The sequence below is a fragment of the Scyliorhinus torazame genome, chromosome 4, assembly GCF_047496885.1.
Source record: "Scyliorhinus torazame isolate Kashiwa2021f chromosome 4, sScyTor2.1, whole genome shotgun sequence".
Classification (NCBI taxonomy): Eukaryota; Metazoa; Chordata; class Chondrichthyes; order Carcharhiniformes; family Scyliorhinidae; genus Scyliorhinus; species Scyliorhinus torazame.
Genome location: NC_092710.1, coordinates 176,531,101 through 176,552,613, shown reverse-complemented (window position 1 = coordinate 176,552,613; position 21,513 = coordinate 176,531,101). Strand labels below are relative to the sequence as shown.

The 21,513-nt window shown below is 47.7% G+C and overlaps 1 protein-coding gene across 1 annotated transcript; it reads left to right on the top strand.

Moving 5' to 3' along the window:
- The first annotated feature begins 4,952 nt into the window (after positions 1-4,952).
- rdh14a (retinol dehydrogenase 14a) lies at positions 4,953-19,286 on the top strand. The gene is made up of 2 exons (XM_072498916.1): positions 4,953-5,341; positions 18,121-19,286. Exons 1-2 carry the CDS (start codon positions 5,000-5,002, stop codon positions 18,733-18,735), a joined length of 957 nt encoding a protein of 318 aa, XP_072355017.1. The 5' UTR covers positions 4,953-4,999; the 3' UTR covers positions 18,736-19,286.
- Positions 19,287-21,513: the final 2,227 nt, after the last annotated feature.

The window sequence follows — 21,513 nt, the reverse complement described above, 5'->3', positions numbered from 1 at the left end:
TCGAGGATGATTTCTTTGTTAATGAAGGGCGCCTGTTTCTGTGACTGTTTTTTTTCCAAAAATTAAAAAGAAAAGGGGGGAAAATTGCATGTGTTTTTTTTGAGTTTCTTGTAATTTTGTTTTCACCTAATTTTTTTTTCTCCAAGGAAGGGGAAACTGTTAAGTAATGGGTTAAGAGACATTCCAATTACTTGTCTCATTTATGTTAAGTTTTCAATAACAAGGACCCGCGTGGGGCTGTTCCCCTATTACAGGGATCCAGGGGGCAGGTCAAGTACCCACCCTACTTAGGGCTAGTGGGGGTGGGGGGCTTCCATAAAATCTAGGGGTGGGGGGCTTCTATGTGGTATGGGTGGGTCGGGGTCGATTTTCAGTGAAGAGAGTTTGGGGCCGATTTGCGATGGGCGGTGGAGGGGTGTCGGGGCCGATATGTAGTGTGGGGGGGGGGGGGGGATGCTGGCCGCGGGACCTTGCTATCGGGCCACCGGCTGGACGTGGCAACCCAATAGCAAGAATCTCTCCTATTCCACTCCATGCATAAATTTGCATGCCGTGGAACACTGAATTGCATCCCACAAGGGGAGCTGAAAATTGGTTCAATTCATCCCCAACGGGAGAACAATGGATAGCGGCGGGAAACCACGGGTCACCGATTTTAAAAGTGAAATCTGCACACTTACCTCCGCTCCAATGATGCGTCCAACCTTCCTTTCGCTTCAGCAGCTTCAGGCCTCCAGCGCTGTGCAGGAGGAGTGCAGCCCCGCCCGTTTAAGATGCGGCCAACGTGGGAACGCCCATTGAGGGCAGGCATTTAAATTAGACAGAAAACAAAAGGCAACTATTTTAACAAGTGTTTTAAAGGTATGTAGACATTTTTAAAACCACTTTTTTTGGTCTTTTAAACAGACTTTGTTGTTGATTCTTTTAAAGTCGTTTTTAATTTTATTTTTTACGATTAAAGGTAATTATTTATAAGTGAACATAGATTTGGTTATTTGTTTTAAATTTGTGAAACTATTTAAATCTGCAATATATTATTTTAGGATTTTACTTGTTTCATGCTTGAAAATGTTTGTATGTTTTAATTTAGATTATGGTCAAAAGATTTTAAAAGCACCCCAGGGCTTTCTGCTGTCACTCTCCTTGTAACATCTGATGTCTTTTGATCAGTGTTTATCGAATCACTCCTGTGCAGAAGAAAGCCATTCGGCCTATCAAGTCTGCACTGACACTCCGAAAGAGCACCCTGCCCAGGCCCCGCCCTATCCTGTAACCCCACCTAGCCTTTGGACACAAGGGGGCAATTTAGCAAGGCTAATCCACCTAACCTGCACGTCTTTGGACTGTGAGAGGAAACCGAAGCATCCGGAGTAAATGGCGGCAGCACAGTGGAACAGTGGTTAACGCTGCTGTATCACAGTGGCAGGGACCCAGGTTCAATTCCAGCCATGGGTGACTGTGGACTTTGGACATTCTCCTCATGTCTGCGTGATTTTCCTCCGGGTGCACTGGTCTCCTCGCACAGTCCAAAGATGTGCAGGTTAGGTTTTGGGGATAGGGCGGGGGAGTGGACTCAGCTAGGGAACTCTTTCAGAGGGTCGGTGCAGACTGATGGGTTGATGCGCTGTAAGAATTCTATGATTCTATTCTATGGTTCTAAGAAACCACGGGGAGAATGTACAAACACTACACAGTCACCCAAGGTCTGAATTGAACACGGGTCCCTGGTGTTGTGAGGCAGCAGTGCTAACTAGTGTGCCATCATGTTAAATATGTTTCTGCCTTGTTTACTTCAATTATCTTATTCATTTATGATTATCTCAATTAAATGTTGTGTTCTGATGTTTCAGTAAGACAATTGTAGAAGCTTGTAAAGTTTAATGTGAAACCTTAACGAAAATAATTTTATAAATTCAAAACCAGTTAACATTTAACTTAACGTTTAACTTTATCAGCTGAACAATGATATAATAAGACTGCTGTAATTTTAAAAATTCCTTGTAATAAAATATATTTTCTCACTTAAACACAACGGTCCCATCTATTTGAAAAAGGGAGGGAGAGAAGAACAGGAGGGTGGGAGGGAACAGGGCGGAAGGGGAGGGTTTTGACAATTGTTAATTGACAAGCTCAACGTCTGAAAGCAGCAGCTGCGAAGCGCAGTGTCCTAGCACACATCTCTTCTGAAATCATTTCAGGATCATAGAATTTACAGTGCAGGAGGCCATTCGGCCCATCGAGTCGGCACCGGCCCTTGGAAAGAGCACCGTATCTAAGCCCACACCTTCACCCTATTCCCATAACCCAGCAACCCCACCCAACCTTTTTGGACACTAAGGGCAATTTAGCATGGCCAATCCACCTAACCTGCACATCTTTGGACTGTGGGAGGAAAACGGAGCACCCGGAGGAAGCCCACGCAGACACAGGGAGAATGTGCAGACTCCACACAGACAGTGACCCAAGCTGGGAACCGAACCTGGGACAGTTAAGCGTTTTCTGCAGAGATAAATAGGAAGTGAGAGCAGTTAACTGTCTTTGATGTGGTCCAGGAGCTGTTAACCACAGCTAGATGTTTATAAATACTGCGGTTAGTTTCACAATTGACTACTTGAAATCCACGCAAGCATGAAGGGAGATGAATTGAACAATCCAGACAGCTGGGTGTGTGTGGAAGCTATCAATCACAGCCCTGTTAAAGCAATTCCACAAGGATATAATAATAATAGCTTATTGTCACAAGTCGGCTTCAGTGATGTTACTGTGAAAAGCCCCTAGTTGCAACATTTCGGCGCCTGTTCGGGGAGGCGCTGCTGCCTTGTACTGCATTACAAGCCAGATGTTTAGCTGTTTAGCCCATCGTGGGTGGGCCCACCAATGACATTCCAACGGGGTTGCAACTGCGCATGCCGCACGTCCCGATGACGCTGATTTGGAGGGGGCGGAGCATCGCGACCCGGCATCAAACCGCCGCCTGCTGCGATTTTGATGCTGGGAGCCATTCTCCCCCTGATCGCGTTCCCCATTTTGGCATTGGGCAACAGAGAATCCTGCCCATAGTCTCCCAAACAGAGAATTCGCCCAGTCATTTATTGGGAGAATCCCACCTTATATTTAGCACTGGGATTGATAGATTTTTATTCCCTCAGAGAATCAAGGGGACATGTGGAGCAAGCTGGAAAGTGGAGTTGAAATTCAGGATCAGCCATGATTCAATTGATTGGCAGATTATAATTCTCAGCAAAAGGTACCAGCTTGAATTGAGGATGGAGAGGGAAATACTTGTCAGGAGGAACTGGGATAGTTCAAGCAGGAGGAGAGAGCATCTTTGGGAAGTCCAGGACCTGGATGGGAAACAGTTTGACCTTCAGAATGAATCAAATGACTATCAATGGCAATTGGATATTGCAAGGATTTGTCAGATAAAATTTGAGAAGTTGAGTTGATTCACTTTCTTGTAATTTTAAAATTAATGACCAATGATGTATAAATGCTAAAAATTAACCAGAATTCAAAATGTTACTGTAAAAAAAATCAACATTTTCCAGGGAGGTAGCCCCTGAAAATTGATCATCAGTTTTGTACCTGGAATATTTGGAGCTGGATTTTCTGCTATCGGGATTCTCCGTTAGGCCGGCAAGCGCACTCACGCCTGGGGATTTCCCGACGGCGTGCAGGTCAGAGCATCCCGCCCACTTTCCCTTTCAGGCTTGGTCTCAAGAAATCTGAGCAAATCTGGGCCACCAGGATGGGTAATAAATGCTGATCTAGCCAGTGACACCTATATCTCGTAAATGAATAAAAACAAATTTGGAGACAGTTGAGGGATCCAAAGAGCTGGTGGTGAGATAGAGCTGAGTGTCACAAGCATACATACGAAACCTGATATGTTTTTGAATTGTCTTTCTGAGAGGTGGGATGTAGATGAGAATTAAATGGGGTGGGGGCAAGAATAGATCCTTGATGAACTCCACAGGCAACAGAGCCTGAGTGGGAAGAGAAGCCATTGCTGTCTATTCCCTGCGGACAATTACAAAGAAAAGGTTGGGACTAAGCCAGGGCAGTCCCACTCGCCTGAATAACAGCAGAGAGGCACTGAATGAGGAAAGTGGGGCCAATTTTGTCAAAACCTGCAAACATGTTGAGAAGGGATAGTCCACAAAGGTCACAGTCATTAGGCACGCCTGTTTTGACTTAACTGGCCCACACATGATCAAGTTTAGGGTCAGGCCGAAGTTTCACTCTAAAATAGGATATGCAGGCGCTGGTAAAGAAAGCTGCAAAATAACATATCTGGCCTAGTCCTCGAGCTCCCTGCAACCCTTTTGCCAGATTCATGGATGGGAACATGCGAGGGCCACTGTTGCCAGCTGCCCCACCATCTTTAGGAACCCCAGTGTGTAGCAGAAGCAAAAGAGTCTTGTACCAAAGTGTGCCAAATGGCTGTGTATCCGTAGGCTATGATCCTCCTTGGTTGCAAAGATTCTCAACTCCCAGGGATGCCAAGATAAACCCTTGGATCTGGGGCGATGATTGACATATGCTGCCCTGTCACTCAGGCCGGTGATTGCAGATTGGCCGCAGCTGGCGGAGTGCGGTACTGCAGCCAGGCTGGTCCCCGCTGGCTGTGTGCGGTACTGCAGCCAGACTGGTCCCCGCTGGCGGTGTGCGGCACTGCAGCCAGGCTGCAGGCTGACCCCCGCTGGCGGAGGGCGGTACTGCAGCCAGACTGCAGGCTGACCCCCGCTGGCGGTGTGCGGTACTGCAGCCAGACTGCAGGCTGACCCCCGCTGGCGGAGTGCGGTACTGCAGCCAGACTGCAGGCTGACCCCCGCTGGCGGTGTGCGGTACTGCAGGCTGACCCCCGCTGGCGGTGTGCGGTACTGCAGCCAGACTGCAGGCTGACCCCCGCTGGCGGAGTGCGGTACTGCAGGCTGACCCCCGCTGGCGGAGTGCGGTACTGCAGCTTCCCCAGGGTGCGCTCACCGCCGGCCTCCCGATGCTCGCCGTCTGCCTGTCGGCGGTGGCCGGTCTCTCCATCGCCGTCTCCCTGTGCCGCTGGTTCATGTCGGGCGCTGCGGCCCCGCTCCCCGAGGCGGCCTCGATGCGCGGCCGCACGGTGATCGTCACGGGCGCCAACAGCGGCATCGGCCGGGCGGCGGCGGCGGCGCTGGCCCGGCTCCAGGCCCGGGTCATCCTGGCCTGCCGGGACGAGAAGGCGGCGGCCCAGGCGGCCCGGGAGATCCGCGAGGAGACAGGCGGAGCCGGGGAGCTGCTGGTCCGCAAGCTGGACCTGGCTTCACTGCGCTCGGTCAGGAGCTTCTGTCAGAGGATCACAGAGGTAAATACCCGGGGGGGGGTAAATACCCGGGGGGGGGGGGGGTAAATACCCGGGGGGGGGGGGGGGGGGTAAATACCCGGGGGGGGGGGGGGTAAATACCCGGGGGGGGGGGGTAAATACCCGGGGGAGGGGGTAAATACCCGGGGGAGGGGGTAAATACCCGGGGGAGGGGGGTAAATACCCGGGGGGGGGGTAAATACCCGGGGTAAGGGGGTAAATACCCGGGGTAAGGGGGTAAATACCCGGGGTAAGGGGGTAAATACCCGGGGTAAGGGGGTAAATACCCGGGGTAAGGGGGTAAATACCCGGGGAGGGGTAAATACCCGGGGGAGGGGGTAAATACCCGGGGGAGGGGGGTAAATACCCGGGGTAAGGGGGTAAATACCCGGGGAGGGGTAAATACCCGGGGGGGGGGGGGTAAATACCCGGGGGAGGGGGTAAATACCCGGGGTAAGGGGGTAAATACCCGGGGGGGGGTAAATACCCGGGGGAGGGGTAAATACCCGGGGGAGGGGTAAATACCCGGGGGGAGGGGGTAAATACCCGGGGTAAGGGGGTAAATACCCGGGGGAGGGGTAAATACCCGGGGGAGGGGTAAATACCCGGGGGGGTAAATACCCGGGGGAGGGGGTAAATACCCGGGGTAAGGGGGTAAATACCCGGGGTAAGGGGGTAAATACCCGGGGAGGGGTAAATACCCGGGGGAGGGGTAAATACCCGGGGGGGGTAAATACCCGGGGGAGGGGGGTAATACCCGGGGAGGGGTAAATACCCGGGGGAGGGGTAAATACCCGGGGGAGGGGTAAATACCCGGGGGGGGTAAATACCCGGGGGAGGGGGGTAATACCCGGGGGAGGGGGTAAATACCCGGGGGAGGGGTAAATACCCGGGGGAGGGGTAAATACCCGGGGAGGGGGGTAAATACCCGGGGAGAGGGGGAAATACCCGGGGGGGGAATACCCGGGGGGGGTAAATACCCGGGGGGGTAAATACCCGGGGGGGGTAAATACCCGGGGGGCTAAATACCCGGGGGGGGGGTAAATACCCGGGGGAGGGGGTAAATACCCGGGGGAGGGGGTAAATACCCGGGGGGCGTACATACCCGGGGGGGGGTAAATACCCGGGGGAGGGGGGTAAATGCCCGGGGGGGGTAAATGCCCGGGGGAGGGGGGGTAAATACCCGGGGGAGGGGGTAAATACCCGGGGGAGGGGGTAAATACCCGGGGGAGGGGTAAATACCGGGGGGGTAAATACCCGGGGGGGGGGTAAATACCCGGGGGAGGGGGGGTAAATACCCAGGGGGGGGGTAAATACCCGGGGGAGGGGGGTAAATACCCGGGGGGGGGGGAATACCCGGGGGAGGGGGTAAATACCCGGGGGAGGGGGTAAATACCCGGGGGAGGGGGGGTAAGTACCCAGGGGGTAGTAAATACCCGGGGGAGGGTGTAAATACCCAGGGGGGTAAACACCCGGGGGGGTGTAAATACCCGGGGGGAGGGTGTAAATACCCGGGGGAGGGTGTAAATACCTGGGGGTGGGGTAATTACCCGGGGAAGGGGTAAACACCCGAGGGAGGGGTTAAATGCCATGGGGAAGGGGGGTAAACACCCGGGGGAGTGTGTTAAATACCCGGGAAGGAGGGTGTAAACACCCGGGGGAGGAAGGGCTAAATATCCGGGGGAGGAGGGGGTAAATATCCGGGGGGAGTGGGTCAGTTAAAACGGTTGGGGGTAATTACCCAGGGGGAATACCCTGGGGATGGGATAAGTACCCGGGGGAGGGGTAAATACCTGGGGGAGGGGTAAATACCCTGGGGAGGGGGCTAAATACCTGGGGGGAGGGGGGTAAATATATGGGAGTGGTTAGCACTGTTGCTTCACAGCTCCAGGGTCCCAGGTTCGATTCCCAGCTTGGGTCACTATCTGTGCGGAGTCTGCAGGTTCTCCCCGTGTCTGTGTGGGTTTCCTCCGCGTGCTCTGGTTTCCTCCCACAGTCCCGAAAGATGTGCGGTTAGGTGATTTGGACATTCTGAATTCTCCCTCTGTGTATCCGAACAGGCGCCGGAATGTGGTGACTAGGGGATTTTCACAGTAACTTCATTGCAGTGTTAATGTAAGCCTACTTGTGACAATAATAAAATTATTATTTATTATTAAATACCATATTTGGGAATAAAACAGAATTTATAAAAAAAACAATTTGGGTAAAAACAAGAGATAACTAATTTAGTCCTTGCATTTATAATCCAGCACTTGGTAACAAAAAATAGATACTGGGTAAAATAATCAGCCTGGTGATAATCAACTGAATACTGGGGGAATAACCCAGGCATATGATTATGTACAAGCTGGACTAACCTTCAGCCGGCTCCAGAGATTTACTATTCTTTGGAAAAGAACGCCTCCTGATGTCTAACCTAGATCTGGCCTTACACAATTTTAATTTGTAACCCCCTGATCCTCCCTATGCTATTTAATTGGAACAAAATGTCGACACCAGCACAATAATTATATCAATATTGAACAAATTGTCCCCAAATGATCTTTTAAGTGTAATGTTCCAGCTCTTTTAATCTGGCTTGCCAACTAAAATGCTTTATACTGAAAAATAGTCCAACTGCCCCCCTCTGCACCCTTTCCAAAGCCTGAATTTCACCTATCATGTAAGGAGACCAAAATATTTGACCTTCCCACATATATAACATCATACTTTTCCAAATTAAACATTGTTTGCCTGTCATGAGCTCAATTCCCAATAAACCAAGATCTAGCTGAAGTATTCCAGCAGTGTCAATTGTCTTGACAGTCACAATTTTTGTGGCACAATGGTTAGCACTGCTGCCTCACAGCTCCAGGGACCTGGATTCAATTACGACCTCGGGTGACTCTGGAGTTTGTATGTTCTCCCTGTGTGCGCGTGGGTTCCCTCCGGGTTCCTCCCAGTTAGGTGGATTGGCCATGTAAAATTGCCCCTGAGTGTCCAAAAGGTTAGGTGGGCTTACTGTGTTATGGGGATAGGGTGGAGGTGTTGGCTTTATTAGGGTGCTCTTTCCAAGGGCCGGTGCAGACCTGTTGGGCCGAATGGTCTCCTTCTGCTCTGTAAATTCTATGATTATAATTTTCAAATTTGAAGATCATGCTTCTGATACCTATATCGAGATTATTAATAAAAACTGTAAAGAGCTACAGTCCCAATACCGATGTCTCTAGAACACCACCAGTTAAGTTGATGTAGATAGACTTGTATTTCCAAAATGTTCTCAATCCAATTCAATAACCACGACTAACACCAGAAACAAGTAAGAAGTCTTACAACACCAGGTTAAAGTCCAACAGGTTTGTTTCGATGTCACTAGCTTTCGGAGCGCTGCTCCTTCCTCAGGTGAATGAAGAGGTATGTTCCAGAAACATATATATAGATGTTGGACCCCAGTCCAACGCTGGCATCTCCACACCAGAAACAAGAATAGAGGAAGCTGGAAAAACTCAGCAGGTCAGCCAGCATCTAACAGGAGAGAAACAGAGTTTATGTTTCGACTTTATCGGAATTGAAAGGAGGCAGAACGTTAGAGCAAAAGAAACTGCAACAAAAAGTAACAACTTTTCGAACAAATGACAGATGGCCTGGTGTAAGGGGGAGGGGGTGTTTTGCATCGAGGCAATACGTAGATGGAATATCATTTAAGAGAAGAAAGGATATAAGATGGGGGAGAAAGGTCAATATCTAAAGTTGTCGAACTCAATGGGCCGTAACTTTGCAGAGTGGCAATCTCCATCGGATTGCCACTCCTACCAGACTTATCTGTGCTCAGGTAAGTCCTCAGCCCCTGTCTTGCCCAACCTTCCTCACTCATCTGGGATAGACAGGAGCAGTGAAGTTAGCCCCCCAGCAGGATGGCCATGGACTAACGGGCGCAGAGAGGTAAGTCATTCCCCCTCTTTGTAGCAGTAGTTGCAGTAAAAGGGAGGTTTAAAGGGACAATTTGCAGGGAGCAGGTAAGTAATAAAAGTTTAGGGAATGGATGGGGGGGCAGTCTGGGAGAAGGCGAGGGCGGTCAGTCTGGGGCAGGGATAGGGTAAGGTGGGTTCGGCAGGCCAGGAGGGGGCGGGGGGGTCAGTCTGGGTGGGAGGGGGGTCGGTCAGACTGGGAGGGAGGTAGTTTGGGAGGGAGGGGTATCAGTCTGGGAGGGAGGGAGAGGAGCCGTCAGTCCGGGAGGGAGGGAGAGGAGCCGTCAGTCCGTGAGGGAGGGAGAGGAGCCGTCAGTCCGTGAGAGAGGGAGAGGAGGGGTCAGTCCGGGATGGAGGGAGGGGGAATCAGGTCGGGAGGGACGTGGGGTTTGGGCCAGGGATAGTGGTGAATTCGGGTCGGTGGATTCCCCGTGTGGTGGGTGGGGGGGTGGGGGGGGGGGGGGGGGGCGAGACTGGGTCTGGGTTTTTAAAATAACTACCCTGGACTTCCGGTGACGGGGATGTGCTGAGCGGATGCACGAAAGGTGGCTCTCTTCCTGGAAACTCGACTTTAGGCACTTTAAACCCGAAGTAGCCCGCTAAATCTGGGAAAATCTCACCCTCCTCCAACACCAGCAAGATAAAGGAAACATGCCAAGTAGCAGCAACCCAAGGAGCGAAAGAGATGGCAAAGGTGGTAAGAACCTGAAGAGAAAGACAGAGGCCATGGCAAACACACGTGGCGATGAGGACCCGGCCATACCTGAGCGGGATGGACTGCCGAATCATATGCCGGGCGACCTCCCCATGATCGAAAGGAGAGAGTTCTTAACTCCCAAGAGTTCAAACTTCAAATCTTCAAACTGGAAATGATGGCAACAGTGAAAGTGTCAGTAGGGGAGGAGCTGGTCACCTTGCAAACGATGCGAAAAAGACGGAAAGGCGGTTTGAAATGCAGGATGTGACGATCAGTGAGCTGGAGAAGGCCGCAACCGACCAGATCGGAGACGGAGATAGCAAGGTTGGTAGCGACGCAAGGGACACTAAGGGTCGAGGACCAAACAAATCGGTCATGCCTCCCGAACCTCACCATTGTGGGCCTACCGGAGGAAACTGAGGGCAGGATCCTTACGGATTACGTGGCCCAGATGCTAGGCAAACTGGTTGGAAGGGAAAGCTTCCCCAAACCCTCAGAAGTTGCCCGAGGCCGGGGAATAGTCGCAGGCCATCATTGCAAAACCAATACCAAGAATGGAAAATCCTAAACTAAGACATACAAGATCCTGTAATAGGGAGGGATCCGGGTGTGCCGAGACATTGTGGCAGACCTGGCCAAGCGCCGGGCGGAATTTAAAATGCCAAGGCAGCCCTTTATAAGAACAATGTGCGGTTCAGTATGCTGTACCCTGCCAAGCTCTGGGTGACTTTCCAGGGCAGGGAGTACTACTTTACCGCACCGGTTGACGCAGATGAATTCGTCCACATGCATGGGCTGAGAAGGCAATGTAATCAACAATGAACCAGACACCTCAAAGTATCGGAGAAGGAAACCTGTAGAGACTATTTGCGCGGGACTGAACCGTCTCATCTCCAATTCTGATGCTGAGCCTTAGAAAGGAGGGGGCAAGTGCAGTAGGTCACAAGAGAGTATTAGGAGGCAGAAAGGGGAATAGACACCCATCAGTTTGGGGGAGGTATAGATCAACCCTGGGGGGGATGGGGGGGTGGCATATCTCCCACCGGGGAGAGGGTGCCTGGTGACGGGGAGAGAATACTTTAGATGGGAGTGTAGTCCGGGGCGTAAACGGAGAAAGGCTGGAGGGGAGATCTCATCGGGACGAGGGGGGGGGGAGTGCTGGCACAGACCCAGGGTGAAAGCCGAGGGAGGGTGGTGGAGGGTGCTAGACTGGCTTTGGCAGATCACATATGGAGGCAGGAACATAAAGGCACCGCAAACAGCCACTTTGGAAGGCCCCCATAGCGAGTGTACAGACTAACACCACCAACTCTAATCACGTCCAGATGCACAGAGGCATGAGACAAGGATGCCCGCTGTCCCGCTGCTGTTTGCTCTGGCAATTCAGCCACTGGCGATCGCCCTCAGAATGGCATAGGGGTGGAGAGGTATGCAGAGGGGGGGGGACAGAGAGCATAGAGTTTCACTCTACGCGGATGATCTGCTCCTCTCCATCTCGCACCCACGGGCCATCTTGGAAGAGATAATGGAGCTTTCTCGGGCTACAAACCCAATCTAAGCAAAAGTTAGATCTTCTCATTGAACCCGTGGGATGGACGTGGGAGAGGGGGCGTGGAGGGTGGAGGGACAGAGCTGGGGGACCGCCGTTCAAACAAGCCCAGACCAAATTCCGCTACCTGGGGAACCAAATAGCCCACGACGATCACAAATGGAACCGGAAGGAAACAAACTAAGACACATATAGATCAAAAACCTCCTCCGTAATGAAACAATGACGTACCCCCAGATACCAGGATATTCACTAATCAAGAAACTGCTGGATTCGGGCGTCCTAGGGAAGGGAAACTGTGGACCTGTGCGGCGACTGTTGGAGGAGGTACACTCCCTCCTGGACGAGACGAGGGAAAAATGGGAGGAAGAACTAGGCATAGAAGTAGGAGGAGGTCTCTGGATCAAAGTGCTGCAGAGGGCCAACTCCACCTCCACATGAGCATGTCTGAACCTAACGCAGCTAAAGTTGGTGCACATGGCACACCTAATCAGAACCCGAATGAGTGGGTTATTTCCGGAGGTGGAGGACAAATGCAAATGGTGCCAGAGAGGTCCAGACAGCCACAACCGCGTGTTCTGGGCTTGCCCAGACTTGTCAGATTCTGGACGACGTTCAAAGAACAATACACCATAAGAACAGGCCATCCAAGCCTGATACCAACCTTCAGCACTTATTGTGCTATATCCCTCTATACCCATCCTCTGCATGTGTTTGTCATGGTGCCTTTTGAATGCTGTTAATGTATCTGCTTCTACAACCTCCCTTGTCAATGCGTCCAGGCACTCCCCACCCTCTGCGTAAAATACCTGCCTCGCACATCTCCTCTAAACTTTGCTCCACAGACCTTAAACCTATGCCCCCTGGTGACTGACCCTTCCACCCTGGGAAAGGGTGCCTGCCCATCACTCTATCCATGCCCCTCATAATCTTGTAGCCCTCTATCAGGTCATCCCTCAACCTCTGTCTTTCTAATGAAAACAGTTTGAGTCTATTCAGCCTCTCCACATAGCTAACACCCTCCAGACCAGGCAGCATTCTGGTAAACCTCCTGTGCACCCTCTCCAAAGCCTCCACATTCTTCTGGTAGTGTGGTGATCAGAATTGTGCGCAATATTCCAAGTGCGGCCTAATCAAGGTTCTATACAACTGTAGCATGACTTGCCAATTTTTATACTCGATGCCCCGTCCAATGAAGGCAAGCATTCTACATGCTTTCTTGACTACCTTGTCCATTTGTGTTGCCACTTTCAAAGATCTGTGGACCTGCATGCCCAGATCTCTAACCTTTGCCTCCCTGATCGCCCGCCTGAGAATCCTGCTCGGCTGGCGATCAGCACCACCCAAAGCTGAAGGCTGTCTGTCCAACCTGGCCGAATTTCTCAGGCTGGAGAAAATAACATTTGCCATCCGAGGGTCGGAAGACGACTTTCACAGGACGTGGAAACTGTTCACCAACTTGTTCCAAGATCTGATTGCAGCCAGCAACCAGTAGAGTGGGGAGGGTGGTACAAACAAGCCACAGGACTAAGGGGAAAAGAAGAGAGGTGGGGCAGGGAGCAAAGGCACACAAAGTAGACGAGAGGAACAAGGGACAAAGTCGGAGGGGAGGGCCCGAGGGCAAGCTGAAACCCAAATCAAACTATATAGACATCTGTAAATACGTGCTCGGTCCACATTGGTGATTATAACAGATGTAGACCAACAAAGGGGGATCACAGCCACAGCTGGAGAGGAGACAATTGCCTGTAAATATGTGTGCTGATTTCTCTTTGTCATTGTATTTTTTTTTTAATTTTCCCTTTTTTTGCAAGGTTATGCAATATATAACTTATGAATTAATTGTGAAATATAAGATGTGAAAACCAATAAAAACATTTTTTTTAAAGTACCTTAAAGTGAATTTTTCCCCTCTAACTCATTCAGAGAACTATCCTGGTACAAGTGGCAGAAACATCCGGAGCTGGCAATTTAAATTGTTTCTGTCGGATGGTTCCTAGCCCAGTACAATTGCCATGGGGAAGTTAGCACTTCTGGGCAATTGCTGGGTAAACCCTTACGTGGGACTTCCTAGAGGGATTCCCAGCACATCATTGGGCACCTCCTAAATGAGAAGCTGGAGAACCTGGAAGTTATTGGGCCAATGTTGAAAATACCAGAGGCTTTGACCACATAGCGAGGCTTGTGAAGTGTCTTGCCAAATGTATTTTGTATGCAATGACGACAAGGCTTCCCTCATCCACCTGAATTGCTGACCTACTCAAAAAGAACAATCAAAATTATACGGCACGATGTTTTTCTAACTTTGTTTGGTTCCCTAATATGTCCTTCTGTTTGTAAGTAGTCATATATCACATCACTCATGATTGAGGATTTTCCCCAATACTTGTGTCAAACTAATGAACCTGGAATTAGCCAGGTCCTTTCTCTAATTTTAAATGTCGAGATAAAATTATCCTGCTTCCAGTTTAAGGGAACTGTCCTTTGGTGCAGGGAGCTACTAAGTAAAAGGGCTTTTACAGGACCTATATAAGATATGTCCCTTTGAATAAAAAGTCTTTCGTTTATAAAACAGGATTGCACACTTAATTATTTAACAGATTAGGATTTTATATTACTGAAATCTATTAGTCTGCTCTGTGATAACACGTTTTAATCTATATATATTACAGAAGCACATGTTTCAGATACTAGCTCTGAAAAGGTGATTTTGTAATTTAAATCAAGGGACAGTTACAATATTATTCTTTAGATGCAGCTGCCATTGAGCAGAATTTTCTCTTTTAACATCGTCAGTAATCCTCTTAATCCCTTTATTCTGCTTTTCTTTGTGTGAACTCTTGATTCTATCAGCTCTCAGCATTTTCCAGTTGCTGGGTATGTAGGGTTCTATTAAATACTTCAGCACCATTGGCAACACTGTGTGCAGCTTGTTGGTGTTCTCTGTCAGTATTGCAGTCAGTAAAAACACAAAATTCTGAACCAGAGAGTCTTAATTATGAAGGGCATTCTATTCCCTTCTATATGTGCACGTGGACTCCATTGTACCAGCTATTTAAAGCTGGGGGTCAGTCGTTAATCCATAGCCAAGACAGCTATACATAATTTAGTTGCACACCTCTGTTTATTTTCCTGTATACCTTAAAGGTTTACTTTTTCTGAGCTTCTTCGCGGCTACAAACCTTTTCTTGTCTCTGTGATATTAAGCCTTTTGTCACATCACACTGCTTTCGAAACAGACAAGCCCTGGGTTATAATGAGGGGGTAGTATCATGGAGGTCAAATGGATTGTGCCTGGTTAAAGTTTATATTACCCCCCACTCCCACTCTCATGTCTCCCTTCAGTCATAACTGTATTCCACTTAGCCGAAAGGCTTGCCCAATGCCATATCCCACCGACTGAAATTACCAGTTGCAGTTGATCTTTTGTAGCCTGTTGAGAATTGCTTGTAGAGAGATAACCACTAGGCTACATTTTAGTCCAGAGTGGGTAGCTTGTTGGTGTTCTTTGTAGCTTATCAACTGCTTCCTGCAGTTTAATATGGGTGGCATGGTAGCACAGTGGTTAGCACTGTTGTTTCACAGCACCAGGGACCTGGGTTTGATTACCGCTTGGGTCACTGTCTGTGCCTAGTCTGAAAGTTCTCCCCGTGTCTGCGTGTGTTTCCTGCGGGTGCTCCGGTTTCCTCCCACAAGTCCCGAAAGACGTGCTATTAGGTAATTTGGGCATTCTGAATTCTCCCTCTGTGTACCTGAACAGGCGCTGGAATGTGGCGACTAGGGGCTTTTCACAGTAACTTCATTGCAGTGCTAATGTAAGCCTACTTGTGACACTAATAAAGATTATTATTATTAATTTTGGCTGCCAATTTCATTTTACCTGAGAAGTTGGTAATCTAACTGTTTCATAAATCAAGATATAATTGTTAAAAATCAAGAGATTTAGTATAAAGATATGGGTCTGGTTTCTCCGCCAGTGTGATCCTCTGTTTTGCCGGCAGCACACTCATGCTCAAGTATTTGCAGACAGCGCGGAAGTACCCACAATGGGCAACCCTATCGGCTGGCGACTGGGACAGAGAATCCCACGGGCGGGGGGGGGGGGGCGCCGCACCAGAAAATGGGTGTGATGGGACAGAGAATCCCACCCCATGTTTTTAATTTCAAATGTGAACCAATGTAGATTGACAGTGGTATACAAACCTCATTTATGGTTTATTTAATCTCTAGCAGGTCAGAGACTTTTACAAAATCTACATGATTGCATCTGAAACTGTTTTACAAAAACATTTTTTTTTGAATGGCCTGCTATTAATTCAAGATGGAGCAGGGCTATCCAGTTTGTTTCACATCCCTGCACTTTCCCCATTGCCCTGCCACTTTCTCTTCAAATATATGTTATGTAGGAACTAACTCCTCTCTCCCCAGTCACCATTGATTCAAAGAAAGCGTGCTTGCTTTCTGCAAATCGACACACCTTGGAGAAGGTGCCATGTCTACACTGCAAACCAGACACCGGGTTGAACAGAACTCGGATGTTGGAGAGTTTGGACATTTAAAGTCTGTAGTGTCTGAGGGAGGAGGTAATGTGGAAATGGAAAGGGATTCTTAGTTTGATGGTGAAGAAATGCTCTGGCTCTTTATTGCTTGTGGTAAGTTACTGAGGTCAAGGATTCTAAGAGCTGAACAGTGGAACGTGAGGACACAAGTCTGATCTGTGACCATGTACGGGGCATTTCACAGAGTGAGTCTGAATCTCTCAAAACTTCATTAAGAGGTTCAGGCAGTCACAGAAAGCAACATTGAATAGCTGGAATAGATGGAAATCTCTGTGAGAGGCATTCACTGGCTTCAGGCCCAACAAAGCAATGTGCTTTGGCAGCCCCCTCTTCTGGCTTCCTCTGCAGTTGCCTATCTAGTCTAGGTGCACTTGCGGGAATGCACCGATTGGGTGCGCATGCAATTCTGAATTGGGTGCCTATACAGAGAAAGACTGCTAAAAATTCCTGAATTTTCCGAGCCCTCTCACAAGGACATGACTGAGGCTGAATTTGACATAGGAATCACATCTCCCATGAAATATTCATGAGAGTTGCTATGTCTGAGTTGGGTAAGTCTTGGTAAGATTAGAATGAAGTTTTTGTTACTAATGGTGAACTAGGAAGTTTAGAATGGGCAAGGCCAGTTGCACTTTTTCAATATTTAAGACACATTTTTGGTAGCACAGTTGCTTCACAGCTCCAGGGTCCCAGGTTTGATTCCTGGCTTGGGTCACTGTGCAGAGTCTGCACGTTCTCCCTGTATTTGCGTGGATTTCCTCCGAGTGCTCCAGTTTCCTCTCACAGTCCAAAGATGTGCAGGTTAGGTGGATTGGCTATGCTAAATTGCCCTTAGTGTCCAAAAATGGTTAGGTCGGGTTACGGGGATAGATTGGAGGTGTGGGGATAGGGTGGAGGTACGGGCTTGGTTAGGGTGCACTTTCCAATGGCCGGTGCAGACTCGATGGACCGAATGGCCTCCTTCTGCACTGTAAAAGACATTCTATGATTTTAAGGTGACAGTTTTTTCCTTTAAAGTGAAGACAGAAGACCAGATTCAAGAGTGGTTGCATGGTATTTGAACTGTGATACGCTCGCATTTAAACAATTTGGGAGACCTTATTGTCTGATGATAATAACGGTACTAGTTGGTTGAATCTGTCATATTTACAATGTCTTTATTTTTTTAAATTACTTTATCAGAGTTACAAAGCCAGGGCTCAGAGTGTGGACAGGGGCAAACCCCTAATCCAGCTCCTTGTCTGCTCCAAAAACCAATTCAAATTGAATCCAATTCATGGTCCCCACAAGAGAGACATACCAGATCCAGGCATTACACCTGACCTCACACTCTATCTTAGCCAAAAGGCCAAGAAACGATTACAATGTCTTTATTAACTGTTTGAACGCTTTTCAAAGAGTTGTTGGGTATTTTATTGAGGGCTTTTAGTTTGTGTACATGTATATTTCCATCCTACATAAGCTTGCATTTTTGCTTTTAAAAATCTTTTTTGTTTGGTTTGTTTCCATTTTCCATCCATCCTACCACATGTAGCTTTATTTGAAATGAAAACCGCTTATTGTCACAAGTAGGCTTCAAATGAAGTTACTGTGAAAAGCCCCTAGTCGCCACATTCCGGCTCCTGTTCGGGGAGGCTTGTACGGGAATTGAACTGTGCTGCTGGCCTGCCTTGGTCTGCTTTCAAAGCCAGCGATTTAGCCCAATGTGCTAAACCAGCCCCTTGATTATGAACTTTGATAGGTTCAAAACTAGAGATGTATCCAAGTAAAACCCAGCTTGTGTTGGTCCTGCAGTGAATTCCCATTCTTCTGAGGGCTTTTCCATAGTTATTTTTTTAACCTGCATTTGCAATACAAGAGCAACCTGCAAAGTATTTCTTATTTAAGTGACATTATTAATAACCTTGCAGAGGGTAGATGATTCTTATTTCTTCCAATTGTTTTTAATTGTTTGTGAATAATGCATCATAGTAGTGGATCAAAAGTTTTTTTTAATAACTTCTTCCCCCCCCCCCCCAAAAAAAAAGGAAGAACCAAGGCTAGATGTCCTGATCAACAATGCAGGAATCTTCCAGTGTCCCTACACGAAAACTGAGGATGGCTTTGAAATGCAGTTTGGAGTGAATCACCTGGGACACTTCCTTCTGACCAATCTCCTCCTTGACCTCCTCAAGCGCTCTGCCCCAAGCAGAATCGTGGTGGTATCCTCCAAGCTCTACAAGTATGGTGAAATCAACTTTGATGATCTGAACAGTGAAAAAAGCTACAACAAAAGTTTTGGTTACAGCAGGAGTAAACTGGCCAATATCCTGTTCACTCACGAACTGGCCAAACAGCTGAAAGGAACCGGCGTCACTGCAAATGTACTGCACCCAGGCATTGTGCGCACTAACCTGGGAAGACACATCAATATCCCATTACTTGGATTGCCGGTTTTCAAGGTGGTGTCCTGGGCATTCTTTAAAACACCAGAACAAGGAGCGCAGACCACACTTTACCTGGCTACCTCTCCAGAAGTTAAAGGGGTGTCAGGGAAATATTTTGGAGATTGCAAACAAGAGGAATTATTGCCTAAAGCAATGGACGACGCAGTTGCAAGGAAACTGTGGGATATGAGTGAGAGTATGGTGGGACTAATGTAACCACGAAAGTGCTGTAAATATTCTGCAAAGCTATTACCTGAAATGCAAATAGACATTTTGTGTGAATTATTGTCCAGCTGAATACATTTTGCTGTCTGTGAAAAACAATTGTTATATCAGTAAGCACAGCCCAGAATATATTTTAAAGTTTGCGGTTAGACAGAATGACAGGCTAAAGTAAGTTGTTGGAAAGTGCCGTTTTTGATACGACTGGTTTTCTCCATAGGATTCAAAATTGCTGTTTCCTGGTTTGCAACAATTAACGTGGGTGTTATTTGACTTTTGTTAATGAGTCACATTCCCCCACGACAACCATTGTATTTCTGCAGGGCAAAAGACAACCCTAAACCTCTTTCTCAAACTTAACAACTCTTTTAAAAGGAAGGGTTATCGTATTATGTAATGGAAATGCCTGGTCCTATTTAATTGATACTTTATTGGAGCTACCTGGTAAATTTGACCCATTTGATCCACTGCCGCATAATTTAAAGGACTTAAATTACTTTGAATTTTGTAACACTTAGCAAATAAATATGATTCCTGAAAACTAATATTGAAGCCTGCTATTTTGTTCTTTTATATAAAAACTATTTTAGGAATAGCTTCAGAAGTTTAAAAGTTTAATATTTCAAGATTGTGTCCATATAACTTTTTCACAAGAATTGGAATTTACTGATGTATTTGAAGGATTAAAGCAATTACCTTGATTCAGTCAGGCTACCAAGAAGATTATGTTTTGACCATCTATAGAAAAGAATAAGGACCACCATCTGTGCTTGAGAAACATATGGGAGTTCAAAGATCCTTTGGTATGCAGGCACAAAAGAGGTGATGCAGTTGGGAAATTAATGTGCTGTAACCTCTGAGCTCCACGGCAGTGTATCGGGGGTGTCTCAAAGGTGCGCTGGGGAACCCACACCCCTCCCCAGATGTTCCCAGATAAGGAATAAATGGCAGTTGCTTGGGAAGTTCAATCATCCTTTGGGCAATTGCTCTGCACTGGGAAATATCCCAAAATGCGGTTTAGATCACAAACCCCAGATGGTTCTGATAGTGTTGTAGTAATATTTTGTTCAAAGTACCTTATCATAGTGTTTTTAAACAATATACTTTGTGAATGGAGAAGTGCTAAAGTTGAAAGATGTCACCCAGTCAAGTCGATCGAATGGCTCAAAATTACCCTAAATCATGATGTACAAGTTTAGTCCTTGTATAAGACAACTCAACTTTTCTGGGCCCAAAAAACATGCTTTTGCGTAAACTCCATATATAAGTTGATCCCCCTTTTCAGCCACGACATGCTATACTGGCTTTAGCAGTCAGCCTCAACGTTTCACCCCATAAATGTATATTATAATAATTCATAGCTCTGTGCATGGGATTGAGTAGCCAATATGGGCTGTTGTCTTGATGCTGTAGTTTTAATACCTGCCACTCTGTCGAATTCTGATCACATTTTTAAATGGGGACAACCAGCATCCACGTCAGCAGTTCACTTTTATAGTCGGCGTAGAGATCGACCCCCGTTTTTCAAGGCTTCAAAGGCTTATTTGTATGTTGACATCTGTGGTAATTAGCATCTTCAAAGCACAGAAACATTACGAGTACCTTGTTTTGACTAATTCTTTGTACGTGTGGAACGTTAACGTGAACATTACAAAACCTATGTCATACAATTAAATTTGACAAGGTATAATTTATAACTCACTTTTGACTTTATTAATATAAAATGCACAAACAGAATTAAAAAATGATATTAGCGTCTGAAAATTTGCGAGTCTTTATCAGCATTGATCCAGAACCACCAGACAACTGTAGATCAGTGAGATTACTTGAAAGTGACACAATAGACGTGATTACTGTAGCCAGAGACAACACTATTGAGATAAATTTAATCCTTAAGATTGATGTTTTGGGAATAGAGTTTGTGATGGGGATTGAAAACTTTGACATATAAGCCCTGTGGCATTTTGCTATTCATGCTGTGATGGGTTCCCTGGCATCCGACTGTTCTGATGTTATTTATTGACTTGAATCGGTCCTCTGTAGCACAATTGGGAGGCAATTAAAATTTAGCAATGCTGCATGCATTTCTCAAAGATCAGGAACTAAGAATGAATGGAGATGGGGGGGGCGGGGGGGTGGATGGGCACTATCAGCTGAATAAGTCTTTAGCAGTAATGTTTAATCTGTCCTCTCAAGAAGCCTTCAGTCTCCTCTCTGCCAACCATGCCTTTCTCCTGAAGCAATTACAGTCAACCTCCCCCAGCAAGCATCAAGCCTTCTCCTTCCCTTGTGAATTGTTCCCAGCTGTGGCCTCTTGCCAGTGGATTTGCTGTCAGGGTGATCAGCTCTATATTTTGGTGGTGTTCAGTCATTCTACCCTTAACTATGAGCGCGAGTAATTTCTTGACAAAAGATATTCAACTACCTGATCTAAATGCCAATCAAGTGGATTGCATGCTGTAAGCTTCTTGAATAAGGTCCAGGTAGATCTGCATCATGCTCCCCCCCCCCCCCCCCCCCCCCAATGATGCCGTTTTGGAAGGGGCGGAGCATCCAAAAACAGGCACTGCCCCCGATTTTGGCATCAAAAGGTATTCTCCAGGGCAGCACCGTGGCACAGTGGATAGCACTGCTGCCTCATGGCGCAGGTTCCAGGTTCAATCCCGGTCCTGGGTCACTGGAGTTTGTACATTCTCCCCGTGTTTCCTTGTTTCGCCCCCACAACCCAAAAATGTGTATGTTTGGCGGATTGGCCACGCTAAATTGCCCCTT

Bases quoted from the DNA above. Each gene is read 5' to 3' on its own strand.
- rdh14a (XM_072498916.1), top strand. From the start codon at position 5,000: ATGCTCGCCGTCTGCCTGTCGGCGGTGGCCGGTCTCTCCATCGCCGTC. The intron at 5,342-18,120 runs GTAAATACCCGG...CCAAAAAAAAAG, and splicing joins TCTGTCAGAGGATCACAGAG to GAAGAACCAAGGCTAGATGT.